This window comes from Canis aureus, chromosome 14 (assembly GCF_053574225.1).
Source record: "Canis aureus isolate CA01 chromosome 14, VMU_Caureus_v.1.0, whole genome shotgun sequence".
Taxonomy (NCBI): domain Eukaryota; kingdom Metazoa; phylum Chordata; class Mammalia; order Carnivora; family Canidae; genus Canis; species Canis aureus.
In genome coordinates this window covers 39,770,826-39,796,839 of record NC_135624.1, presented here as the reverse complement: position 1 = coordinate 39,796,839, position 26,014 = coordinate 39,770,826, and the positions used below count along the sequence as shown (strand labels likewise).

General features: G+C 68.4%; 1 protein-coding gene across 6 annotated transcripts in view; it reads right to left on the bottom strand.

The window, feature by feature from the left end:
• The window catches only part of ADGRB1 (adhesion G protein-coupled receptor B1), a 73,642-nt gene that overhangs the window by 20,204 nt on the left and 27,424 nt on the right, over positions 1–26,014 (bottom strand). For all 6 annotated transcript variants that reach the window (XM_077847467.1, XM_077847463.1, XM_077847465.1 and 3 more), the window contains exons 10-18: positions 25,590–25,696; positions 25,190–25,384; positions 24,971–25,039; positions 24,228–24,336; positions 22,873–23,016; positions 22,322–22,397; positions 21,524–21,626; positions 20,752–20,795; positions 5,062–5,203 (exon numbers count right to left, since the gene is read on the bottom strand). In XM_077847467.1, coding sequence (XP_077703593.1) covers positions 5,062–5,203; positions 20,752–20,795; positions 21,524–21,626; positions 22,322–22,397; positions 22,873–23,016; positions 24,228–24,336; positions 24,971–25,039; positions 25,190–25,384; positions 25,590–25,696 — 989 coding nt within the window. The remainder of the gene's footprint in view (positions 1–5,061; positions 5,204–20,751; positions 20,796–21,523; positions 21,627–22,321; positions 22,398–22,872; positions 23,017–24,227; positions 24,337–24,970; positions 25,040–25,189; positions 25,385–25,589; positions 25,697–26,014) is intronic.

The window sequence follows — 26,014 nt, the reverse complement described above, 5'->3', positions numbered from 1 at the left end:
TGGATGCTCCAAGAGCCCCGGGGCCTGGGCTGCCCCCTTCTCCCTCTACCTCATGACACTGTCTCTCATCGTGGGCCCTCCCCGTTCCCACCAGCCAGTCCCTCTGCCCAGGACACCCTCCCTAGCCGCCACGTGGTGCCCTTCGAGGGGCCTTGGGCTGCACGACGGGCCCGCTGCCCCCCACGTGCCACCCCGAGTGCCCGGCTGGTCCCCACTTCTGTGTGCTTCCCGCGCTCACCCTCGTGTCACTGCCTGACCCGCGCGCTCCACACCGAGGGCCCCTGGGCCCCTGGGTCCCCTCCTGCAGCAGGCAGGGCACGCCGGCACACGGTGCTGCGCATGGCAGGTGGCCAGCGGGTATTTGTGGAGGACTGAGCGGGGCTCCTCCGCGTGAGGAAGCCCCTCCCCAGCCTGCTGCCTCTGGGCTTGAGGAGGCAGCGTCCTGGGGGACAGGGGGTTCTCGGGGGCTCCCCACCCTCAAGGGACCACTCCTGTCCCTGCTCAAGTCTGCCGCGGCCAACACCCTTCGGAGCAGCTCCGCGGCCCCTGCAGATCCCGGGGGCTGTCCACGCAGCCTGTTCACCTCCCTGGCTCCCCGGCCCAGCCTTCTGGCCCCGGGCTGGCACCTTTGGCGTCCCGCGTGCCCCTAAGGGGGTGCTCCCCGAGGGGAGGTGCGGTGCCTGCCCTGTGCTGTGCCCTGCACCCGCCTGCAGGCCGCTCCGGGGCCTGGACTGCCCCACCCCGCCCTGGAAACACCACCTCCTGCCCCCCAGGCCCTGCGGGTGTCGCTCAGGCCCAGCCTGGGGGGTGACTGCCCGGTGTCCTTGGGCCGCCCGGACACCCCGCCCCTGTGCAGGCTGGACAAACGGACAAGGGAAGCCAGGCTCCGGGAAGAGGCACACGTCGGCCAAGGTCAGCTGAGCGGTCAGCGGTCCCGGGGGCGGCTCCAGCACAGGGGCCCCCGGCCGCGGCCTGCACCCTTGAACTTGCCGGCAACCTCGAAACCCGGCTGGCACGCGTGTCACGGGTGGCCAAGCAAGTGGCTCGCACCCGCTCCATGGCTGGCCCTGGCCCCGACCTCCGTGGCCACCTGCCTCCGTCCGCCCTCATTAGGCCTGGCAGCCACACGCCTGCCAGCTTGCCCACCTGCCCGCCCACTCTCCTCCTCTCCACCTGGCTCATCTGTCACTCCCGACAGCCCCGGCCTCGCGGCTTCTAGGTGATGCGGGGAGGGAGGAAGGGCTGAACGAGCGGACGGGGGTGTCAACATCTCTAGCTCTTGTTGGAGGGTTGGTGTGGAGACTTCCAGGGCAAGACATCAGCCCCAACCCAAGCGGAAAGAGAGAGAAGACAGAAGCCAGCCGGCCTCCTGCCGGAGACCGGGTCCCTGGCCAAGTGCGGAGCCACCCCAGGGCCTTTGCACATGCTGCTCTCGCTGCCCAGCGCTCTTCCTCTGACCTTCACGTGGCTGGCTCTTCTCTCACTGAAGAGGCCCCCAGCCCGCAGCGGCCCCCCCGAGTGTGCAATCTGAAGCAGCCCCTCATCCTGACGCTCGCCAGATACCGCCCCCCACACCCAGGGAGTCTCCCTTTGGCTGTCCACACGGTCATCGCGCTTTCTTCCACAGAGCCCCCTGGGTTCAATCTCCTTAACCCTCTGCCCGTCTGACCCACCTCCACGCACACGTCCCTCCCTCAGCACCGTCTCTGCTGCCCTGCTCCTGCTCCACGGCTCCCACGCAAGCCAGCCCCGGCCCACTGAGGCTGGGGTCCAGCCGCATGCCGAGCCGGGACCCGGAGCAGCTGGGCACACGCCCCGGCACATCGCGGCGACCCTGGGCAGCGGCACCGACCGTGCTTCACGGGGCCAGCGAGTGCTGTGCTGCGTGTGGTGCTGCGACACCTCCCGGGTTTGGTCCCTGCTGTGGCTCAGAGGCTCGGGCTTCGCCCCCTCACAGACGTGACTCAGCTGCGGAGACGTGACTCCTCCGCCCCCCACGGTCAGCTCACTCCCGCGGTGCTGGTGGCAGAGGGGGGCCCCCCCCAGCTTCTCTGCCCCCAACTGCGACCTCGGCCTCCTGGCTCCTGGGGCGCGACCGCAGCACCCCCCTCCACCAACTCTCGGCCCCTGTGCTGGCTCCGACCTCCTGCAGCCACCCCGTACCCCAGGATCCCCGGGTCCCACGTGCTCGGACCCAAATCCCCACCCTCCCCAGCCGGGGCGGCACCCCATCTCGCCCCAGGCCTGGCCACCACCTGCCGGTGGGGTTATCCTGCCCTCACCGCCACTGGGACCCCTCCAAGGCCCAGTCCCACCACCGTTCCCTGCTATCCCCCCCTGCCACCCCACTCCCCGCTGCCTTCGGGATGCGGCTCCACTGTCCCTGGCCTTCCGGCAGTGCCCGCGCCCCTGCCCTGCCCTCAGAGCCCCACCTGTCTCCTGCCCTCCTCACCTCCACTGGCGTGACCATCCGTCCTCTCCACGAAGCTCAGCTGGTGAACTCCTATTCACCCCTCAGGACCCCGCTCCACACCTCCTCCTCATGCCGCCCCCAGGGAGGGAAGGAAGCTGCGGCTGTGCCCCCAGAGCATCTGTCCCCGCGGCCTGGGCTTCGCAGGCCTGTGCGGACACATGTCTGTCTTCCCCGTCACACCCCGTGCTCCTCTAGGGTAGGACTGAGGTCTGGCACAGGCCCCGGCCCAGCCCCTCATGAGTGTTAGTGCAGACGACGGGCTGCATGACAGCTACGTCCCCCTCATGCCCCTCCCACCCAGCGCCTCTGGGTCAGCTGTCCCTGGGGCCAGAGCGGGCCGGGACAGGAGCTCCCAGGGCAGGGGACAGAGCCCACCCTGGCCCCCCTGGCACTCAGGCTCCGAGCTCATGCCCGCGCCCACGGCGGGGTCCTACCATCAGGCAGGGCCCCCGGCTACACCGTCTCATGGACCAGGAGCCCAAGGCCCACGGCGGCGGGGCAGCTGGCCCTCAGCCCCTTGGCCACGGGGTGACCCTGGGCACCGCGCGCTGCTCTACTGCAGCCTCAGCTCCCTTGGGGCATGGGTGGGCCCCGACACACGCTGACACCAGGGGTCCCCAACCACAGCTGCCAACCCCCTGCCAAACAGAACTGCCAGCTCCCACAGACCGGCGGAGCCCTCACCCGCCCACCCCGGCACAGGGGCCCAAACGCTTGGCCCTGGCGGCTGCGGGCGCAGGCCAGCCTTCCAGAGAGGCCCTGGGCCCCAAGCCTCCCGCTCCCGGTCTCACCAGCATCGGTCGGCCTCCCCCTCACCGAAGCCGGCCTCCGTGCCAGAGCTTACCCGGGGCTCGGGCCCCGGCCGTGGACGGCACTGCCTGCAGCCTGCGCTGGCCCCTCGGGTGGCCCACCCCGCAGAGCCACCCCGAGGGACACACGACCGCTCTGTCCTACAGGGGAGGGGGCAGGAGGCTGGAGTTGCTGGGTGTAAGGGACAAGCCTGCGTTTTGACACTAACCCTACACCGGGACACTCCCCTGTCCGGTCCTTCCTCCTCCCGCTCCGAGGGATGAGCGGCCACCTAGGGACCGAGGCTGGGCCCTGCCCTGCTTGCTCTGGCCTCGTAGGGACTCAGGAAGCCCCCAGCCCCACTGGAGGCTCCCCTGTGCACAAGAAGCCTGCTGCTTTAGCACCGCCGGCCACCTACGCAGAGAGCCGCCTCTTACAGGGAGCCCCCAGGATGGCCTTGCTGCTGCCTTCAGGCTCTCCCTCAGAACCAACACCACCAACACGCTGTCGCAGGGACAGCAGGATGAGGAGAGGGCACCGAGGTCAGGGCCGAGAGCACAGACCCCCATCCAGCCAGACTTGCCCCGAGACCTTGAGCAAGGCACCCTCCTCTGGCCTCAGTCTCCCTGCCCGCCAAGGGGAGGTTTAAGTAGCAATGACCTCTAAGGTCCTGTGGAGCTCTGCCCCCACGGGGGACCCTGGCTGACGACCTGCCCTCCCTCCCCCTGTCCCGCTGGACAAAGGGGCTGTGGGCAGGATGTTCTCAGGCCTGGAGCCATCTTCCACGACAAACCCAGGGTTCCCTGAAGGCACAGCTGTGCTGCCCCCTTTGATGACAGCACCTGCCCCGAACGCCCAGGAGAGCCACGTCCCCCTCCCCGGTCCGGGCTCCGCATGTGCTGCTCAATGATCCTTGCACCCGGGCCTGGCTCAGGGTCTCAGTGGGCGAAAACCCTGGCCTCTTCCCTCCTCGGGGGCCTTGGGGGCTGGAGGGGGCTCCCCAGGACAGCCCATCAGCCCCCGTGGGCCAGCCCAGCACCCAGGGCCCCAGCCAGGGAGCTGGCCCCAGATGCCGTCACCATAGAAACCAGCAGCCCCCACAAGAATCTCGGGAACAGAAAGGAGGCCCCTGAGATGATGGGGCCCTCCCCGGCAGGGCTGTGGGCCTGGGCCAGATCCAGCCTCCCTCAGCCCCCCTCAGCCCCCCCCAGGATCCTGACCTGGGGTCACAGCCGCCTCCGAAGACCAGAGTCCACTGAGGAGGGTGGGGAAGGTCTCCCACAAGGTGGCAGCTCCTTCCTCTCCCTCTGCCCGGCAGGCCAGAGCCTGGTCCCCCAGCCGGGGGCGCAGCACCCACCAAGTGCCGCGCTGTGCCAGCTCCGCCGGGCCAAGCCCTCCCCGGCCCCAAAAGCCTGGGCCTGGCCTGCCGGCTCCCCTGAGACCGGCGCCCTCCGAGGTCCCAGGCTCCCAAGGAGAGTGGGGGAGACTCGCGTCGGTCCCGGGGAGGGGGAAGGGGGGAGGGGGGCAGGGGGCGGGGGTGCCCGGCCCCTCATCGCCAGCCGCTGCCAAGTCCCCGCTGCCCCCGCCTGCCCCTCCCCTGCCCCTGCGCCCCCCCTGCCCCTCCCGGCGTGGGGCCAGGCCACGGGCGACAGGCGGGCGGGGGGGCCGGGCGGGTGGGTCCTGGGTCCCGGGTCCGGGTCCGTCCCCCTCCCCCCGCGCCGCCCTCGCCGGAAGCGCCCGCCCCTCCCCCTCCCCTCCCCGCCCCCCCCCCCGCCCCCGCGTCCCGGCCGGGGTCTCACCGCGTCGGCGCTGAGCTGGGCTAAGATGGCGAAGGTGGAGAGCCGGTCACAGAGGCAGCGCGTCCGGAGGGCGTCGAGGGGCACCGTGCGGCAGCCGCGCCACGACCAGGGCCCGAGCTGCGGGGGGGCGGGGGCGGACGGCCTGGGGGCGGGACACACGGGGCGGGCGGGGGACAGCGCGGCGTGAGCGGCGGCGGCGGCGGCCCGGCCCTGCGCCCCCCGCGCCCCCCGCGCCCCGCGCCCCCCGCGCGCCCCGCGCGCCCCGCGCCCCGCGCCCCATGGCCGCCGCCGGCCCGCGGAGCGCGTCTCGGGAGCCCGCGGAGCGAGCCCTGGCCCCGCGCCCGCCCCGCCCCCTCCCCCGCCGAGCCCGAGCCCGAGCCCGAGCCCGAGCCCGAGCCCGAGCCCGAGCCCGAGCGAGCCCAGGAGCCCGCGGGCGGGGCGGGCGGGGGCGCGCCGGGAGGGGCCGGAGCCCCGAGCCCCGAGCCCCGAGCCCCGAGCCCCGAGCCCGAGCCCCGCGGTGACCTTGGGGCCGCCCCGCCCCGCCCCGCCCCGCAGCCACCCGAGGCCCACCCACGGGGCGCCCCTCCACTTCCACGGGGCCGGGGCGGGCACCCCGGGGCACCCCCCAGCCAGGCCAGCCCGCCCGCCCAGGAACTCGGGGGTGTCGGGCCACCCACAGCGGCCGGCCCGGGCAGGCTCACCCGCTGGCCCGGCCGCCCGGGGTCCAGGAGGGCGCCCCTGGGTAGGCGCAGATGGAAGGCCCGCAGGTCAGGACCCGCACCCGCACCCGCACCCGCAGGCCTCCTGGAACCAGGCCGCAGCCGGCGCCTGCTCCCAGGACGCGGGGGAAATCAAGGGGCGCTGCAGCCAGGGGCTGCCCGGGGCCTGCCCTACACTCCCCTGCAGCTTCAGGGCCTCTCAGCGCCAGCACCACGGAGCTGTCCAGGGCCTCAGCCGGACTGTCCCCACCCGGGCCCTTCGGGGTGCCTGCAGGCGGGGGGGGGGCCCAGCTCCCTGCCCAGTGCGCTCCCCAGGGGAGCCCCGACCCGGCGCACAGACACAGACCCGGACAGGGCCGCGCCGCTCAACCCTTGGGTTTGCAAACGGCCAGCCATGGTCACCCCGCCCCCCCCCCCCCGCCCACCCTGTCACCTCAGGAAGTTACCTATCCTCACCCCTAGCTCCAGTTTCCTGAGCTCTAAAATGGGGAGGACAGTCCAGAGGACGCAGTGGGCGCACCCCCGCGAGGCGCCCGGCACAGCGCTTGCGTGTCTGTGTGCGCCTGCAGGAGGGTTTAGGATCACCAGCCGCTGGGATCTGAGAGCCCCACGGTGGTTCTGTTCAATTGGAGATGTTACACAATCCCCTTCTGAGCTTCAGGCCCCCGGGGAGAAGGGATGTATTCCAGGCCGAGCCTTGCTCTGATTCCCCTCTCTCGGGGGGGCAGGGGGGACAGACCTGCCCCTTCCTACAGAGGAGGACCCGCCCGAGGGGCTAGCCCAGTTCCCAGGGGCCGTACGGCAGAGTTTGAAGGCCCGGAGCTAGCCCCAGGCTCTGTGGGGTGCATGGGGTTCCATGGCCCTGGAGGCACCCCCAAGCCCGCGCTCCAGCCCGTGTGCCCTGTCTCCGGGGTCTCCGGAGTACAGTGAGAAGACAGGGAATCCCTCTCACAGGCTCTGTGGCCTGAGCCCAAAGGGCCCAGGATTGGGGAGCTCAAAGCTCATCCATTTTAGGGGCCTTCCTTAAAACAAATGCAAAGTAGCCAAGGGCCACAGAGGGGCACAGGGTACAGCCAAAGTCAAAGCCTAGCAAGGCCCCGGCAGAGGCCCTCCTCCTCCTCTTCCCTCCTCCGGGGAAGGAAAGAACACTGACCACCAAGCAGAAGCAGGACCTGGACAATGGAAGGGATGCAAAGGGACTGCGGGGTCCCGGAGACCCCAGAGCTCCCAGGGACACCCAGGCCCAGCCTGGGCCTCCCCTTGTCCTTGGTCAGAGGTTTAGCAGGGCCTCGCTGGGCTGCCCTGGCGCTGCCCCCTCATGCTCTTCCCTCGCCCCCCAGCCCTGCTGCCGCCCACTGTGCCCCTGCCCGGCCCCCGCTGCATGTGAGGCCGCAGCCCTGCCTGCCCGAGCCACTGACCGCACGCCGCGCCAGCCAGCACAGCACAGGCCAGCAGACGCCAAACACCGCCCGCTCCGGGGAGGAGTCCTGCAGGCCGCTGCTGTCTGCAGGCAGGGCACCCCTCTCTTAGCTGCCCACCGGCCCAGGGCGTCAGCCCCGCCGCTGCTCCTGAGAACAGGAGTTCGTGGCCAGCCAGGCCTGGGTTCAAATCACAGCTGTGCTTCTCAGGATGCAGGCAGGGACACTGCCTCCGCTCTCCTCCTTTGAACGAAGCTGCAGCGGGGGGGTGGTGGTGGCATCCGGAACCCAGCTGTCCGGCTGGGGAGGACAGGGAGGGGACGGCACCCCGAGGCCCGGGCTGAGGGGAGCCGGGCTGGCTGGGGCCAGCAGCCTGGCAGGTTCCCAGCCTGTGCTGGCGGGTCTGCAGGGCGCCAGGCTGAGCGCTGCAGGCCACCTCCTGGGACAATGCCAGCGCAGGCTGGTGGCTGGCCCTGCGGGGCTCCCGACGAGGACGCTAATCAGCTTATCGGCCTCCCAGAGGAGGGGTCGGGCAAGGGGCCGCTGCCCACGTTGCCCGCCCTGCAGCCTCAGGCCTGAAGGGCACAGGGAAGCATCGCCCCGTTCCCCAGGTCCCAAGAACCGGCTGCGGGGGTGGGCAGGCAGCTGGGGCCGCTCTGGCAGGTGCCCAGACCTGCACGGCGGGTGTGGGGGCGCGTCGCGACCCGGGTGGGGACTGCAGTGCGGGAGCCCTGGGCTCCCCTGTCCCTGACTCCTGCTCGCTAGGGCCCAGCAGACCTCCAGGCCTGTGTCGGGGAGCGTGGTCGGGCCTGGCACACAGCCCGGCCACCCCCTCCTTGCTCCTCCCACACCTCAGTCACCGGCTTCCTGTGCCTTTTATCACTGAAGCTCTGCAACAGCCCCTGCGCCCCCCGCGTAGGTGCAGCCCCCCTAGGTCAGCACGCTGCTCAGAGCCGGTGCTCTCACTCAGGGCTACGCGGCAGGCGGCAGCAGGGCCAGGACGACAAGTTTTACCCATGTGACACCCGCTCCAGGCACCACTGTGAACCGCTGGATTCTGAAGACGGACCTCGAATGACCCTCCCCTTGAGGGTAACCTGACACCCAGAGCAGAGAGGGGCACCTGCCCCAGCTGCCCGCCCCAGGCCCGGAAGAGAGCTCCGCCAAGGCAGGGTGCTCAGGTGGTTAGCCCAGCAAGATAGGCGGGTAGGCGGTCCCTGACCCCATCTTCAGCACCCGTGACCTGGGAAAGGCCAGGGAATCTGTCCTCCTTTCAGCAAAACCTCCAGGACGCATCCCCTGACACCCCGACGCCTGGAAGTCCTTCCCATATCTGACTGAAATCCTTCCTGCTCCGGAGACACCTGCTCCCATCTCCACACCACAGGCAGGTCACTCCCTCTCGCACACGACAACGGCATTGGGAGACCATTCGCTGCCTCCTGTCTGAGCTTCAGAAACGTGGAGTATCTGGGTCATGGAGCCAACCCCCCACCTCCCAGAGCCCAGGCCGCGGGAATCTGGGTCAGTGACACCTGCTCCTCCTCCCCTCCAGGTCCAGGGCGAGGGAAGGAGCTGGGCCGTGGCAGCTCCCAGGGCCAGGAGGGCAGGGGGACCCAGCGGTCAGAGCGGGAGCCCCTCCCTGCCTGAGCTCCCCCCCACCCAGGCCCTTCAGACCAGGGTTCCCAGGGCAGAGCCATGCCTCCCCCCTCAGGGCACCTGACGTGCTGGAGGCCAGGCTGGTCCTGCCTCCGCGGCCTCCGTGGCCACGGCCAGCTCCCGGGTCCCGCAGAGAGGCCACCCTGACCCACAGCCTCTGTATCTGGGGTCCCTGCTCACGGCCTCAGGGTCCCCTCCCGCACTGTCCTCTGGGAGGGCAGGCCCAGGCCCAGCGCGCTCGCCTTGCTGCTGGCACAGCCCTGGGGGCACCAGCCAGGACCTGGCAGCCAGCCCCTCCGCCCTCCAAACCTCCGCTGCCCCACGCTCCCCCCCACACCGGCCCGCAGGCCCCACCTGCCTCCTTGCATGAGGCCCTGGGGGTCTGACCGCTGCCCCGCTCCATGGCACTACCCTGGGGGGACCCCAGGGGCCAGTGGCTGCTGCCCCCCTGGTCTCACCGGTCGGCCCCGCAGCCCAGGGCCACCGCTGCACCGGGCCAGCCATGCTGTCCTCTGCCCAAACCTCCCACGGCCCCCTCCTCGCTGAGGGGCCCGTCCACCCCCTGATCGGACCGCAACACTCTGCCCTTCAGGGGCTCCCCTGTGGCCGCGTTCAGGCTGCAGGCCCGGCTCCCGGCACAAGCCCCCGCCTAGTCCCACACTGAGCATGCAGCGTGGGGCCATCGCCTTGCCCCCGCGTCCCCGCGTCCCCGCATCCCCACTCAGGGAGGAGAGGCCGCTGCCATGAGCCTGGTCCCAGCTTGGCTCCTCTCCAGGGTGCGTCCGAGACCCTGGGGGGAGGCTCGCCCGGGGCCCCCCCTGCCTCCTGGCCGGTCCCGGCCTAACAAGGAGGGACGGGGCAGCAAGGCCTGCTCCCCGCTTGGGCAGATCCCATCCTGGTCCCTGGGAGCTGAGCCGCCTTCCCCGTGAAGCGGGCCCCAATCCTCAGCCAGCACGCCGTCAGGGAGACGCAGGGACACGGCGCCCAGGGGCCTGGCACGCTCACGGTACAAGAGGGGAGGGGGACACGGAGGGCGTGCTGAGAGCCGCCCCCCGCGTCCACGTCCACCCACCGAACCAGGGCATTTGCCGCATTCATGCCTCCTGCCGGCCCACGACTCGGGTCTATTACGAGACTATAACCGTCAGGGTCTCCTGGGGTTTGATGGGCTAATTCACACTGGAGTGTGAATGACTCATAGGTAGCCTCCCACACAACAGAAAAAAGCTGGAGTGGGCACAGCACACCCCACAGGGGACGCGGCAGTGGGCAGGGGCTTCCAGAAGCGCCTCGAGGCCTTTCAGCCTGGCCTCCACTTGTGCTTCCCGCGCCAAGCACCCGAGGCCTGGGCCCTGCTAAGTGGAGCTTCATCCATCAGAAGGCCCACCTCCCGCCTCTGCCACTGACCTCGGAGCCACAGGTCGGGGCCTGTGCTCGGTCTCCTCCCCCAGGGAGCCTGCCTGGATGGCCCGTGAATTCCTGAGCGCTGCACCTGACCCTCCATCTGGTCCTGGCCTGCTTCCGTGCCGGGACCCCTCCCTGGGGTCCTACCTCACCCGGCAGCGCCTCAAGACTCCCACCCCCAGGCCCCGCTGGACCTGCCTGCGCACGCCAGCCCAGTCGGAACCAGCGGCGACCCAGCACGCAGGCGCCATCTCCGTCAGGCCTTGATCCTGGCCGGTGCCTCTGACCGCACGCCCTCCCGTCCCCCCGTCCCCCGGCTGACTCTGCTGGTCCTTCGGGGTTGCCCAGGGCCCCTGCCATGCTGGGGAGAGCCCACGGGCTCAGGTCTGGGGGCGGGACCTGTGGTCCTGAGGGACCCCGATGTCTGTGCCCCGTGGACCTGGGCACGGATGCCCGACCTGGGTCTCGCTGAGCAAGCTGCCGGGTGAGCCCTGGGCCCCTGAGGCCTGTGTTCCTGCCCAGGGCCCCCCTCCTTGCCCGCCACTCTTTGCCCCCACCTGGGCCCCCCTTCTTCACCCCCACCCAGTGACCCCTCCTCACCCCCACCTGGGCCCCCCTCCTGCCCCCACCCGCGCACCAGCCACCCTGCGATTCACGGCTTCAGCCGCAGGCCCGTCCCCACCTGGAAACCTGGCTGGCCCTGTGGTGTGGCTCTGTTCTCTCCCCCTCCACCCGCCCTGGGCAGACGGTCGCCTGGACAGGGTGGGACCCCGGGCTCCCCAGCCCTGCAAGGAGGTGACCTGGCCTGAGAGGGCCGGGTCCTGCTGACCCTGCTGCCCCTCCTGACCCTCCCAGCTCAGAGACCTGCACCCTGGGATCCCGCCTGAGCCTGTCACCTCCCACGCCCTCACGCTCCAACCACGGGGGTGCTCCCTTGCCCACCCGGAGGCCCCTCCCCGGCCAGCCTCTGCCGGGCCCCGTGCTGAGTGTCCCCAAACCTGCCCACTGTGGCGGCCGGCCCAGCCTCGCCACCTCCCAGATTGCCGCGGCCTCGCCAGCCTCCCTCCCCTCTCCCCTCGCCCTTCTTCTCAGTCTGGGTGACATCTGACCCTGTCCGCCTCACCGCCTGGGCCACGGGCGTGTCCTGGTTCTCACGGGGAGGGGCCTGCAGGTCCCCTGGGAGCTCAGCCATCCCCGCGCTGCCCTCAGTGCCACCACCATCTCCACCCACACAGCTACCCCCAAAACCACCAAGGTCAACACAGTCGCTACCGTCGACGCCCCCAATACCGCATTCGCTGCCATCACTGCCACCCTCGCCACCGCCACCGCCACGATGTGATCGGCAACACCACCGTCATCGCCACGTTGCCGCCACACTACTCCGTCACCATCACGGCCGCTCTCAGAAGCACCCTCAGCCGCACATCCATGCTCGGTCACAGGACTGCCGCCACTGCCGTCACCACTCAGTCACACTGTCACCGTCACTGTCCACACGGCTCCTGCCATCGCCACCGTCCACTCCGTCACGGCGCCAACACCACCATCACTACCACCACTGCCCCACGCTCGCTGTGCCGCCACGGTCACCGGCATCACCGCCACATCCGTCACAGCCTAACGGTGGCTGCATCACCGCCTCGGAACCAGCACCGTGACCGTCGCCGAGATTCACGCTGGCTGCCAACCCTGCTACCAGCTCTCACCAGCGAGGCTTCCTCGGCGCCTGCCGCATCCGGGCCACTGTGTAGACGGAACCCATCTTGTCAGAGGCCCCACCATCCCTGTCTGTGCATGACGGCATGCGGGTGGCCTGCCATACCTTCCCCGCGCCCGTCACGCCCCCACCGTCCAGGCGTCTCGCAGTTCACCTGGTGATCGGTGACCTCCAGGTCATCCCACTTCCTGCTTCCAGGGGCCTCTGCACTGAGGCCGAGGGAGGAGGTACAGCCACGGTCCCCGCGGCCTCACTGACACCCCCGGGAGTCCCTCGGTGTCTGGCGTCAGCGACTTACAGGTGGGCGGCACTGGCCCCGGGGCCACAGCGGGGGTGCGGGGCCGCCCGGGGCGCGGGGTGAAGACCGGGTGGCCTCAGAGCGAGCAGTCGCACAGCCCGGGAGAGCGAGGCCAGTGCCCTCGGGAGGAGGATGCCCGCGCGCCTGCAAGTCCAGCCCGGGGACCCCTGCCTCAGCCCCTTTGCCCGAGCCGCTCTTGGACCCACAGGGCCTCCACTGCCCGCCCCCGGGTGGGCTCCCACTGGGCACCAGGAAGCCCCCTCCGCGGCCCTCTCCACGCCGGCAGGTGCCTCCCCACTGGGCACAGTGTGTGCCCAGGAGGGGTCTCCCCGCAGGCTTCCCGGAGGAGGGGCGAGGAAGCTGCCTATGGGCCGAGCATTTCCTGCTCCACGGCCTGTACTTGACATGCAGCAGCCCCATTTGACACATGTGGAAACTGAGTCCCAAGGAGATGAAGGGTGCGCCCCCAATAACCCCACTGGTCAGGAGTGGGACCGAGACTCGAGGCCAGGCCCACTGCAGGTGGGACCCCTGCGCCCCCCACCTGCCCAGCTACAGCACAGGGCAGGCCCGGGGCAGCCCCTCTAGACACAGGGGTGTGGCTTCAGAGAGGCCCTGAGCGGTGACACTGCTAGGACAGTGCGGGCAGGGGGCCGGGGCCCAAGGGGTGGGCCTGGGAGGCGGCAGGACGGGGCCAGGCCGTCCCTGCAGGAACAGAGGTGAGCACAGCCCGGGGCAGCGGGCAGCCCCCAGTGCTGACCCCTCCTCCTGGGGCCCAGGGCTCCTGGGAGCCCTCTCCGCGTTGCCGGGCACCAGTATGAGTGCAGACTTGGGGCGCGGTGCCCCCGGGGGGGCAGACAATGGGTTAACAGAACCCCTGCGGGGGGGGCACCCTAAAGCAGCTCTGCTGGCCAGGCCCAGGCCCCTCCCAGAGTGCCCTGCTGTGTCCCCCTGCACTCCGGGGCACACCCCCCGTCACTTCCCGGTGCTGCCCAGCATCCTAGTGCCCAGCACTGGGGTCCCTGTGGGTTTACCTCCTCCTCCCTGAGGGCAGCTCTGGCCTCCCCTCCCCGAGCCAGAGCCCAGCACAGGCTGGTGCTGCAGGGTCTGTGGGGTGGGGGTGCTGCTGGGGGGCCAGGGGTGCTGATGGCAACGGCCCCGCCCGGCCCCGAGCCCCTCGTCCAAGGCCTCTGGCCACTCAGCCACATGACCAGGGACAACAGAGTGGACTCAATTTGTCCCCCCCCACTGGCAGGCATGCCCTGACACCAAGCCCCAGGGCCCACTCTGGCGGATCTGTGAGCTCAGGGGCCTCCCCTCCCTGACTGGCCACCCGGCCCGTCACCCTCGAGTCTCTGTGGACGCTCCGCTCACAGGGCCAGATCCCCAGCCACAGGACAGACGCAGGGGCAGCCAGTCACGGCTGGACACAGAGCGGAGGGAGGCTCGTGTGCCCTGACGCTCCGTCTAGGAAAGGCCCCCACCCCAAGATGTGCCCTCCACAGCAGCACGCCCAGGCCTGGTGCACATCTGACCCCCCCAACGGGGCCAGACTCCACCCCGATCCTCTGCCAAAGCTCCCTCTCCGACAGGCCTCGCCGTGTCCATCACAGGCCAGGAGCAAGTGGCTGCTTTTTCTAGCAGAACAAGAGGAAAGCGGGGAGAGGGGCAGGGCAGGGTGGGCGGCTGGGGCCAGTCCCGCTCTTCACCACGGCCTGGGGAGCGTGGTGGGGGCCGGGGGCTGGGTGACACCCTCGCAGACTGGGTGGTGGTGGGCCCTCATTTGGTCCAGTGTACAGTCAAGGAAACTGAGGCCAGGGCTTGCCCGTCCAGTGTGAGCAGAGCCAGGGATTCCCGAGCTGGAGCGAGGAGCCGTCCTGACCAGCCGAGTGTGGCTTGAGGACCCAACAGACCCTGGCCCTTGGGACACAGGCCCAAGCAGGCACCCCAGGGGGACAACTCGAAGCCATGTCCAGGGCAGGCTCAGCTTCTTTGGCCTCTGCCCTCCCCGGGGGCCACTGACCTGTATGTGAGGGCGCAGAGGGGGTGGGCTCATCCTGGTGGACATCCTGCTGGGCAGGTGGCATGGGGACACCCTGATGGCAGGACACTGCCACCAAGGTCACACCACACTGGGTGCTAGGTTCGGGTGAGATGTGCTTAGGCACTGAGTGGGTAAATCCCCAGCCCCCGAGGATGGGAACGCGGTCCCAGTGGGGCCCATTCCAGCGGCCTTGTCACCTCCCGTGGGTTCACTGTGTGTCTCCATCAGCGGAAGCGCGTGGACAGTGGATGGGACCCAGGCCCTGCCCCGGGAGGGGCACACAGGAGGACACATGGCCTCCTGGCTAGCTGGCGTCAGAGCTGGGCAGTAGTGGATGGGAGCGTGGGTGTAGGATCGCGGCCGGGACGGGAATGTGGGTGTAGGATCGTGGCCGAGAAGGCCTCCGGGCCAGGTGGTGACTGGGGCTGCAGCACAACTGGGCGCAGGGGCCACACAGGGCCAACAGGCTAATTGTCCCGCTGCCCTGAGGATGATGGCAGCCGGGGGGCCACGGGGTGGTGGGCAGTGGCTGGGGGCGCCGGGCTGTCAGCCAGGGAGCGGTGGGGGGTGCCCACGGCCCCACCCCGGGTTCAGAGCACGGCAGCCGTCGCGGGCCATGACCTTGTGGCCTTGTCTGTGCCCTCCAGCTCCCAGCCCTGCGAGGAGACAGGCGGGTGGGCTCAGCAGCCCCTGCAGGAGAGGGCAGGTCCCCTGGGGGCTCTGGCACCACCTTGCCCCCAAGGGCAAAGCCTCAGAGCAGGGGTAGGGGCTGCGGAGGGGGTGGTCTCCTGTCCCCTCCCCCTCCCTTCCGCCCTCCTCCGTCCCCAGCAGAAACCAGCCTTCCTGGGAGACTCAGCTGGGAAGCAGCCCACAGGGACCTAGGACCCTGCCAACTCTCCCTTCCGCTCCCCTCCCCTCGGCCTGCTCCTCGCTGCCCTCTCCAAGGAAACCAAGGGTGGGGGCGAGGCTCTTAAAGGGACCGGGCACAAGGGCAGGGGCCCGCGGAGGGGCCGGCCGGGGTCTGCAGCAGGGACCTGAGGGCGACCCCGCTGGCCGCTCGGCATCCTGGGCCGGTCTCCCTGCACACGGGGGGGGGAGGGGGGGGGGAATCTGCAGAGCCCGGCGGGGTCAGGCTGCAAGGAGGGAGCCCCACGGAGTGTGCAGGCCGCCACCCTCTCCACCAGCCCAGCGTCCGCCCGGCAGGGTGTCGGGGCCCAGAGCCACCAGTAAGGGAAGCCCCCACCCGGCGCCCCGACCCTGCCCCTCCCGGCCCTCACAGGCCTGGCCCCCAGCAGACACCCCCGAGCGCCGGCTGGGCAGGAGGAGCACTGCGGGGAGTGCCTGCCCCCCGCCTGCTCACCACACGGGCCCGGCGGCCCTACGTGCCGGCCGCAGAGCGGACGGTCCGGTCCCGGATCCCACCAGCTCCGACTTTCATGCTCTAACTGAGCAGCTGCCTGAGGGGGAGGCCAGGAGCCGGCTTCTCAGGACCACGGGACCGAGGCCCGGGATGTGCTCTGGGCCCTCATCAGCTCTGTCACCCATCCTCCACGCGTCCTCCCGTCCTCCTGAACGGCTGGGAGCTTGGCAGGGACCCCCCACCCGCCAGCACTCCCACTCCCCCCTCACTGCCAGGGCCAGGCTGCCGGAGGCTGCGGGGGAGGGGTGCCGAGCCATGCTGTCAGCTGGGGTTCCGGAGCCCGAGATCCGGGTCTTTGGCTGGGAGGGGGGCACCCGCCACATAACTTGGGCTTCCGGGGCAGGGGGCTCCAGGGAGCTGTCAGGGCCCAGTGTTTACAGAGATGTCAAGTGTGGGTGTCAAGGCTCTGTGTGGAAATGTGTGTGTATAACTGGGGGCGAGGCAGGTGGAGGGTCTGTGCTGTGGGTGGAAGCCTCTGACTCATTTTTTTCTAAGATGAGCATGTCACATGGTCAACTGTCGCAAGTATCTACAAGAGGAGGTGGCCCTGCAAGCATATGACACACGTATGACATATGTGAACACACACAACGGGTTCCAGATGAGACACACAGTCAGGGTCCAGAGTATGACCAGGGTCAAGGTTCAGACTGTGACCAGGGTCAGGGCCCAGATTGTGACCAGGGTCAGGGATCAAAGAGTGACCAGGGTTAGGGCTCAGTGTGTGATCAGGGTCAGGGTCAGTGTGTGACCAGGGCCCAATAGTGACCAGGGTCAGGGATCAGAGAGTGACTGGGATTAGGGCTCAGAGAGTAACCGGAACCAGGGCCCAGAGCATGACCAGGGTCAGGGCCCAGAGTGTGACCGGAATCAGGGCCCAGAGAGTGACTGGGTCCAGGGCCCAGAAAGTCACCAGGACCAGGGCCCAGAGTGTGACCGGGGTTAGGGTTCAGGGTGTGACCAGGGTCAGGGCTGAGAGTGTGACCGGGTCAGGGCCCAGTGTGACCAGGATCAGGGCTCAGTGTGTGACCAGGGTCAGGGGTCAGTGGTGACCAGGGTCAGGGCCCAGAGTGAACAAGGTCAGGGCTGAAAGTGTGACCATGGTCAGGGCTCAGGTTGTGAATGGGACCAGGGCCCAGAGTGTGACCAGGGTCAGGGATCAGAGTATAACCAGGGTTAGGGCTCAGTGTGTGATTAGGGTCAGGGTCAGTATGTGACCAGGGTCCAGATAGTGACCAGGGTTGGGGATCAGAGAGTGACCAGGATTAGGGCCCAGAGAGTGACCAAGACCAGGGCTCAGAGTGTGACCAGGATCAGGGCTCAGTGTGCGACCAGGGTCAGGGCTCAGTGTGTGACCAGGGTCTGGGCTCAGGGTGTGACCTGGGTCAGGGGTTAGGGCTGAGAGTGTGACCAGGGTCAGGGGTCAGTGGTGACCAGGGTCAGGGCTGAGAGCATGACCAGGGTCAGGGCCCAGAGTGTGACCAGGTCAGGGGTCAGAGAGTGATCAGGGTTAGGGCTCAGGGTGTGATTAGGGTCAGGGTCAGTGTGTGACCAGGGTCAGGGCTCAGAGAGTGACCAGGACCAGGGCCCTATTGTGACCAGGGTCAGGGATCAGAGAGTGACCAGGGTAGGGCTCAGAATGTGACCAGGACCAGGGCCCTATTGTGACCAGGGTCAGGGATCAGAGAGTGACCAGGGTAGGGCTCAGAATGTGACCAGGATCAGGGCCCAGAGTGTGACCAAGGTCAGGGCTCAGGGAGTGACCAGGGTCAAGGTTATGTGTGATTAGGGTTAGGTTCAGCTTGTGACTGGGGCCAGAGAGTGACCAGGGTCAGGGCTCGGTGTTTGATGAAGGTCGGGGCTTGTGTGACCAAGGTTAGGGCTACAAGGCTCAGAGTGTAACTAGGGGCAGGGTTCAGGATTCAGTGTGTGACCAGGATCAAAGCTCAGTATTTGATGAAGGTCAGGGGTCAGCATCTGACCCGGGTCAGGGCTCAGAGAGTGACGAGGGTCTGGGCTTAGAATGACCAAGGGCAGGGCTCAGTGTGTGAGGGGTCAGGCTCAGGGCTCAGAAAGTGATGAGAGTCAGGGCTCAGGGTGTGACCAGGGTCAGGGCTCAGAGAGTGACCACAGTAAGTGCTCAGAGTATCCAAAGTCAAGGCTCACCAGGGCTCATTATGTGACCAGGGGTCAGGGCTCAAGTGACCAAGGTCAGGCCCAGAGTGACCAAGGTCAGGGCTCAGCAGGTGACTTGCGTGAAGGCTAAGTCTGTTATCAGGACAGGGCTCAGTTAGGGATCACGTCATGGAAGGAAAATCACTATTTCTCATCAGATGGCCACTGGCTCCCTGTCCCCAAGCCCCCCAATCCTGAACATGTGCGACACTCTTTCTCATGCCGCCCTGCACACACAGGTCCATGCCAGCAGACTCAGTTCCTAGGTCACAGCTGGAAGCCGACTTGGGGCCCTTGCCCTGGACCCTATGTCAGGTCATCTAGGAACCCCTGGGCTCCTCTGAGCCCACGCATGGGATGAGGAGCACCCCAGCTGGCCATGGAAGGGGAAGGTGCCCAGCGCAGACCAGGGGTGGGGTGTGCGGGGGTGGAGCCAGCCCTCTCCAGCACAGCCCCCCTCCCCCGTGGGTCCCAGGCTGCCCAGTCCTGGGTCAGATGCTGAGTCACAGGCCCCTCCAGGAGGCTCGGCTTTCTCAGAGGTGACAGACGCAGTGCAGCCGGGCTCCCAGGGCCACGCCCAGGACCAGACGGGGAGCTCGTGTGCGAACGCTGACTGGGGCACACCTCAAACGTGGCACAGCTACTGGCACCTCCCTTCTGTCCTCGGGGCCTGGGCCCCCAGGCTCAGAAACCTTCACAATGCCAGGCATCCGGGGTGACCGGGGGCGGGTGGGCCTCGCCGGGACAGTGCGCAGGCTCCCACACCCGAGAGAGGAAGGGCAGGTGGAGCTCAGGGCCAGAGGTGGCCCCAGGATGGGAGGCTGATGCCCCCAGAGGGCGCGTCCGTCCCCGGCCACACGGGGCTCCGGGGACGGTGGCCTGGCCGCACTCTGGGCTGGCCAGAGCTCCCACAGCCCGCGGCCCAGGGATGCCAAGGGGGATGAATCCCACGTCTCTGGAAGGCAGTTTGCTTCCAAGAGCCTGGGAGCGTCCTGGGACCGGACGTCAAGGGGACCACGGCAACGTGGTGCGGCTGTGGGAGCCAGGACGCTGGTGCCGGTCAGGAGAGTGGGAGGCCCCTCCAGTAGGCACGAACCGTGTGGCCCGGGGGCTGCAGCAGCCTTTGAACCTCCCCCCCTGGGGAGGGGATGGAGGCCGCGGCGAAGGGCTGGACCGATGGACCGGAGGCCACTGCGCAACCTGCCGCCTGGGAACGCAAAGCTCTGAGGGCCGGCTGGGGCGCTGTGAGCGAGGGCCTGCTTTCTTGCTTTTTCTTTCATCTTTCTGTTCAGACGCCCCATTTTACACCAAGGGGTTGTGCCGCTCGGAAAACCCAGAGAAAAGCACAGGACAATGACCGTAGCCGCGGGCCCCTTGCCGGGGCTGCAGGCCGCCAGCCCTCCCCCAGGCCCTACCTCACACCCCAGGCCCGGAGCAGGACAGGCCCGCCGAACCTGCCGACCGGCCCCGCAGGGCCTCGGCACAGGGCCCTGGTACCACCCGCCCCTTTCCAGAATGCTGGTCTCCAGACACTCACATGCACGGTGCGACGTCAGGCCTTTGCTCAAACCTTATCTCCTCAGAGGGGCTCCCACGAACCTGCTTTAAAAGGGACTTCACCCCACCTGCCACCAGATCCATCTGGTCCCACTTCTTGGCAAGTGGCATGACCTGACAGTTTCATAGGAGCCTATAGGTTCCTGCTTTACTGCCCCTCCTCACTGGACAGGACAAGGTTGAGGATAAAACCTGATAGACAAGTGCCTTGTCTGTGGTTGGTAATCCCTGGAGGATGGATGGGTGGATGGAGGTGGTGGATGGATAGTTGGGGATGGATGGGGGTGAGGGATGGGTACATGGATGGGGACGGATGGATGGATGGGGTGGATGGATGGGGTAGATGGATGGATGGGGTGGATGCATGATGGATGGATGGATGGATGGATGGGTGGATGGGTGGATGGGTGGATGGGTGGGTGGGTGGATGGATGATGGATGGGTAGATGGGGCAAATGGATGGATGGATGGGGTGGATAGACGGGTGGATGGATGGATGGATGGATGGATGGGTAGATGATGATCTCATTCCAACAACTTCCAGAGTTCCTATACCGCAGCCTACAACTGGCCCCATCCCGCCTGTTCCCCAGCCACCTGCTCTTCCAGCCACACCTCACATTCCACCTGTCCCGTCCAAGTTCCACATTTTGGCTCAAGGTGTGCTTCCATCTCAATCCCCCCCTCCGCCAGGCACACCAGTCCCCCTGCAAGGTCAGCCGCTGTGGGAGCCCTCCTGAACCCCCAGGACACACACTCAACACTGCACTGCCCAGACCACAAGGGTGCTGCAAGGACCCCCAGGCCGGGGCCAGACTATGCAGACTCACACTTCCAGCCAGCCCGGGGAAGGGGTGCCGGGAGGCGTACGGGATGCTGACGCCTGCACTGAGAGAGACGGGTTGTGACAGGGATGCCCACCCGCCTGGCCCCCCGACCCCTGCAGTGGGGAAGGCCTAGCTCCCACCAGGCTCACCTGACCCACCAGGATCCAGCGCCAACCTCTTTCCCGCCCTATGTCCCCCAATTCTGACCCTCCTCTGGAGGCTGCTCCCACTTTGGGGCCTTTACACAACTCTTTCCTGGGAAGGGTGGGAGGCGGGCTGGGTGGGCTTCAAGTGGCCTCAGAGCCGGAGCTGGGCAGGGAGGCAGCGTGTGAGACACGGATGGAAGGGAGGACATGGCCTCGAGTCCGACTCTGTCGCCCTCCCCTGTGGGCCAGCCTCCCCCGAGCCCACCCTGGAGGCCAGAGGCCACGAAGTCCGCGGGAACTTACACATCTGACTCGTCCCACAGGATACAGGTCTGGTTGGTGGTGCCCTGGGAGAGAGCGGGGAGGAGTCAGGGTCACAGGGCCACCCCACCGGCCCGCGCGAGGGTCACTGCCAGGGGCCACCCACAGGCGTGCTAGGTGGACATTCTGACTCTGCTGTGGCCCCCGGAGATGGGGTCTGAGGAGGAGGAAACGGGCCCAGGGTGGCCAAGGAACGGGCCCCTTGAGGTCCCCAGCTGCGTGGCCTCGAGGAGCCCCCGACCCCTCCCTGAGTGGGGCTGGAGCCCACGACTCTCCACCAAGCCTGCCGCTCACACGTGAGGGGGAGCCCAGGCACAGAGAGGGACGGCAACTTGCCCAGGGCCACACGGTGGGAAGGAGCAGGACCAGTTCCTGCCACGACCCTGGCCTGGGGTTCGGGGCCTGGCGCCCTCTGTCCCGGCTGGGTGACGGCCTGGGCTCCCAGCTTGGCCTCCTGGCCGTCAGCTGCTCCAAGGGCACGTGCACCCCGGCTCCGGTGAGCGGTGGGAGCCCCAGGGAGCAGGGCTTGGCGGGGCTGTGCGGCCGGGGCAGACTCCCGTCAGGAGGGGCCACAGCGCCGGTGCGGCTGCAGACGCGGGTTGAGGTTGGCCTCCCACGTCGCCCGGCCGTGAGCCAAACCTCCCCGAGCCTGTCTCAGGGACACGAGCTAACGGGACACCCCAGGCGGCCGTGGGACCGGGTGGCATCAGGGGCAGGAATCAAGCCCGCACAGCCGCACACGGAGGGCACTCACGTTGTACACGTGGGCAAACTCAATCTCCAAGGGCGTGAGCAGGGAGCGGGGCGGGGGCTTCACGGTCACGGAGATGACCTTGGAGTTGAGCACGGTCGTGTTCCTGGGGCAGAGCCGGCAGGTCGTGTCAGGGCCGCGTAGGGGTTCCCCTGGTCCTGGTCCCCCTCCAGGCCCTGACCCTAGCCCCGGCGCCAACCCTGACCCTGACCCTGACCCCGACACCGACCCCGGCCCCGACCCTGACCTCGACCCCAGCCCTGGCCCTAACCCCAACCCTGACCTCGACCCCAGCCCCAGCCCCAGCCCTGATCCTGACTCTGACCCCAACACCGAGCCCGGCCCCGACCCTGACCCCAGCCCTGGCCTCGCCCTGACCCCAGCCTAGTTCCCGACCCTAACTCTGACCTTGACCCTGACCCCGACACCGACCCCAGCCCCGACCCTGACCTCGACCCTGACCTCGACCCCAGCCCCGGCCCTGATCCTGACTCTGACCCCAACACCGACCTTGGCCCGGACCTAGACCCTGACCCCAACACTGACCCCGGCTCTGACCCTGACCCCAGCCCTGGCCTCACCCCAGCCTACTTCCCGACCCTAACCCTGACCCTGACCCCGGCCCTGACCCTGACCCCGACCCCAGCCCCTGACTTCAACCCCAACCCTGACCTTGACCCCGGCCCTGACCCCAACCCTGACCTCGACCCCGGCCCTGACCCTAACACCAACCCCAGCCTCGAGCCCGGCCCTGGCCCCTCCCGCAGGCCCCCGTGCACCCCGTCTCCCGCCGCCTCCCACCTCTGCAGGGCCAGGAAGCTGCCCAGGTTCCTGTAGAGCACGGTGCCCACCACGAACACAGACGAGTCGTCCGCCTCTGGAAGAGGGCACTGCCGTCAGCCTCTCCCGCCGCCTCAGCCGCGGCCTTGCTCCAGCAAGGGAAGCACACAGCCCGGGGGGGGGCTCCTGGGTCACGTCCGCCCCCGTCACGCACACAGCACAGCCGTCAGAGCTGGCATCGCTACCTGGGGCCCCCGAAGTGACCCCCGGGGGCCGGGCAGGGTGCGCTTCTCTTCTTTGGAGCCAGCGTTGGCTCCCGTGTGCTTCCGGGTGGACCCCTTCCCTCCCCGCGGTGACCGGGCCTGTTGGTGCACTCGGCAAAGGCTGCCCAGGAGCCTCCCAAAGCCGGAAGGGCAGGGAGGGCTTCCTGGAGGAGGGGGTGACCTCAGGAACACTGAGAAGAAATGAGTGCAGCGCTGGCCCTTGAGGCCGCAGGTCGGACTCCAGAAGGAAGCCCTTGGGTGCTGGGCCCTCAGACCCCAGGGCCTGAGTCTCCCGCAGGGGCCCCTCACCTGCCAGCCCCGTGGAGAAGACGCTCTTGGACACGGTGACCCTGTCCTCCGGCACCTTGGCCCAGTCGCCCGTGGCCCGCCAGCCCTTCATGGGGAAGCTGATGTCTGTGGCTCCGCTGGCTGGGAGCTTATGGATGCTAAGGACTGGGGCAGAGGGGGCGGCCCAGAGACAGCAGGGACAGACAGACAGACACACAGACAGCCGTTGAGCAACCGGAGCCTCGGTCCCGGGGCCTCACCTCTCACAGGGGCCAGCCCGGCCACTGTGAAGACCCAGGCCGTCCCCCACAGGGCCGCAGGTGGCTTCTGCACTCCGGTCCCTGTCCCCTGGGCCCCCTTCCTCCCCGGGCTGCTGGAGCCCAGGCCCCGCCTCACAGGGCATCCCCGGGCTCTAGCGCAGGATGGGGGGGGGGGCTCCCGCTATCTCCCTGGCCCCCTCCCCCGGCCTACCCATGTCCCTTCTCCCAGCACCCCGTGGCCTGCCCTCGTAGGTGTCGGGGGACCACAGCCTCCCCGGAGGTGCCCAGCTACCCCTGGCCTTCGCCCACCTTCTGCCCCGACAAAAGCCCACCCCAGCCAGTTCCCACCTCATCCCTGCCTTTGCTGTCACGGGGCCCCCTGCCCGTGCACCCTTGCCCCTCCGTGACCCTGTGGGGCCCACTCCGGGGACCAGGGCACCTTCCCCACAGGAGACCTAGGACAGAGATGGGGCCCAGTGGATGGGATATGGGCCTGTGGGCCGCGTCGGTGTGTGGACCTATGGGGCGTGTGGGTACACGAAGTGTGCGTGGACGTGAAGGGGGGTGTGGGTGTGGGGTATGTAGAGGATGTGAGGCAAGGGCATGCGGGTGTGTAGGCATATGGGGGCGGGGTGTGGGTGGGATGTGGGCTGACGACCGGTGAATACGTTAGCTGCAGGTGTCTGGCAGGATAGGCCGGGTGGTTGACCTCCCAGGCCCCGGGGCATTTGGAGCTGTCTGTGTCCCCAGGGGCGAGCACTGGTCGCTGTCCCGTCTGAGAGACTGGAGGGTGCGTCTACACTGGGTAGAGCCAGAGACCCTCTGACGAGACCCTTGGGGTTGGAGGCACAGAAGGGCCGGCTGCACGGTCCCGAGCAGCGAGGACACTGGGGGTGCAAGTAGGGGCTGGCTCTGGCCCAGGACTCGGGCTGAGACACCCCACAGTCCTCCTGTGGGGTCCCGATGGGCCGTGGTCATCATGGAGCAGGGGCCGCGTCTGCATGAGGCCGTGAGGAGAGCCGTGGAGGGTGTCTAGCCGCTGCCTGTTCCCGTGGATGAGGAAACTGAGGCAGGAGGGCAGCCCAGGGCTGAGGAGAGGGCCGGGCGGGGGCTCACCCAGGTTGTCTGTGACCTGGTACGCGTCCCGCAGGTCTTTCATGCGGAAGCCGATGACGCCCACGAAGTCCTCCACCAGCCGGAAGAGCTCCTTGGCGTTGGGACCCATCTGGGGACGGGGTGGGGGTAGGGCAGGGAGCCTCAGAGCCGTGGGGACCGCAGAGTGAACTGAGGGTGTCATCGAAGGCCCCTGCACCCGGCCTGGGACACGGCCTCCCAGCTTCTGCTCCTGCACCTGCGGCCCCCCCATCCAGGGTCCTGACACCCATCCCTGGGCACTGAGGAGCTCCGGACCCACCCTGGGAACCAGGCTTGGACCTCAGAGTGTCTGCTGACATTTTGTGGAGCACAACCTTGAGCCCTGAGGGGCTGCTGTGCTCGTGGGCAGGGGCCCAGCCTGGAAACAAGGGTGGGGTCTCTGTGTATCCCCAGTCCTTACACTGACTGCTGTCCCGGGGTCAGGAATGGTGGCAGGTTCCAGGTCAGTCCAGGAGGAAGGGGGGCTGACCATGTCCCCGTGACTGACACGTGCCACGTCGCCAACACCTCTGCCCACTCCTGCCCCTGAGCCCACTGAGCTCTGGTGGGTGGGGAGCCAGAAGCCCAAAGTCACACCAGCTCAGAGGTCCCGCTGGGGTTCGAGCCCTGGGCCCCCCCAGGCTGGCCTGGGCCCCAGGGAGGAAACAGACATGCCTGTGCCCGCCCTGCTGCTCTGACCACGGGGCCCAGACTGGTGTCCATACCAGCTGGGCCTCCTCCCACTTGTCCCGGTTCTCTTCTGCCAGCAGGTTGCTGATAATCTGTACAAAGTTCTAGAAAGAAGAGGAAGAAAGGCCAGTAAGCAGAGGAGGCAGCAGAATTAGGGCTCAGTGTGCGACCAGGGTCAGGGCTCTGAGGCTGGAGCCAGGGACCCCCATTCCCCTTCCCAGGCGCCCTCCCGGGGCTGCCCCCTGGGAGCCCACCTGCGCGTCCCCAGGGGTGGGGCTGTAGTACGCCCTCCGGAAGATCTCAGTCATGTTCCTCAAGACATCGATGGTGGAGAGGAGGTCCCCACTGTAGCTGGTCCCGTCCTGGGAGATCTCCACCAGCGTCTGGATGACCTCGGAGACCCCCTCCCCGGGCAGCCCACGCTGAGCCTTCGCCAGGTGCTCCCGGGTCTGGGGGAGACGGAGGGGGTTGGGTGCCACGATTCTGCAGGACACGTACCCCCAGGCTTGGGCCTCCTGCAGCCCCCGGCCAGGGGCCATAGCTGACTCGTGCCCACAGGCCGTGCCATGGGACACCAGCCACAGGGCTGGGTCTGTGGCTAAAGGGCAGTGGTGGGTGCCGGGCAGGGCGGGACACCCCAGAGCCTGCTCTCACCATCATCTGGATGTTCCGATAGTCGATGGAGACACAGCGGATGTAGGTGGGGGGCTCCCAGTAGGCGATGCCTTCCTCGTCCAGCTCACAGCGCCGCAGGATGAGGCCTGGGGAGACCGCGGGCCACGTCTGCCTCCAGCGCGGGAATCCCACTCCCCGATCCTAGACTCCAGCCCCTCCAGCCCCCAGCGTGCCCAGGGGCCTTCCCTGGTTCTTTCCTTCCACACGTTTAGCGGCAGCTCCTGTGGGTCAGCTGCTGGGCCAGGGACACAGGACCCGACTGCGTGGAGGGGGAGGCCTCGGCCAAGTTGGGGGCCTCTCCCGCAGCCCCTCTGGACACAGAGGCCCTGCAGAGCCAACAGCCTGGGCCCTGCCCAGCTCCACCCGCAGAACAGCGGGGGCCTCAGCTGGCCTGGGTGTCCTGG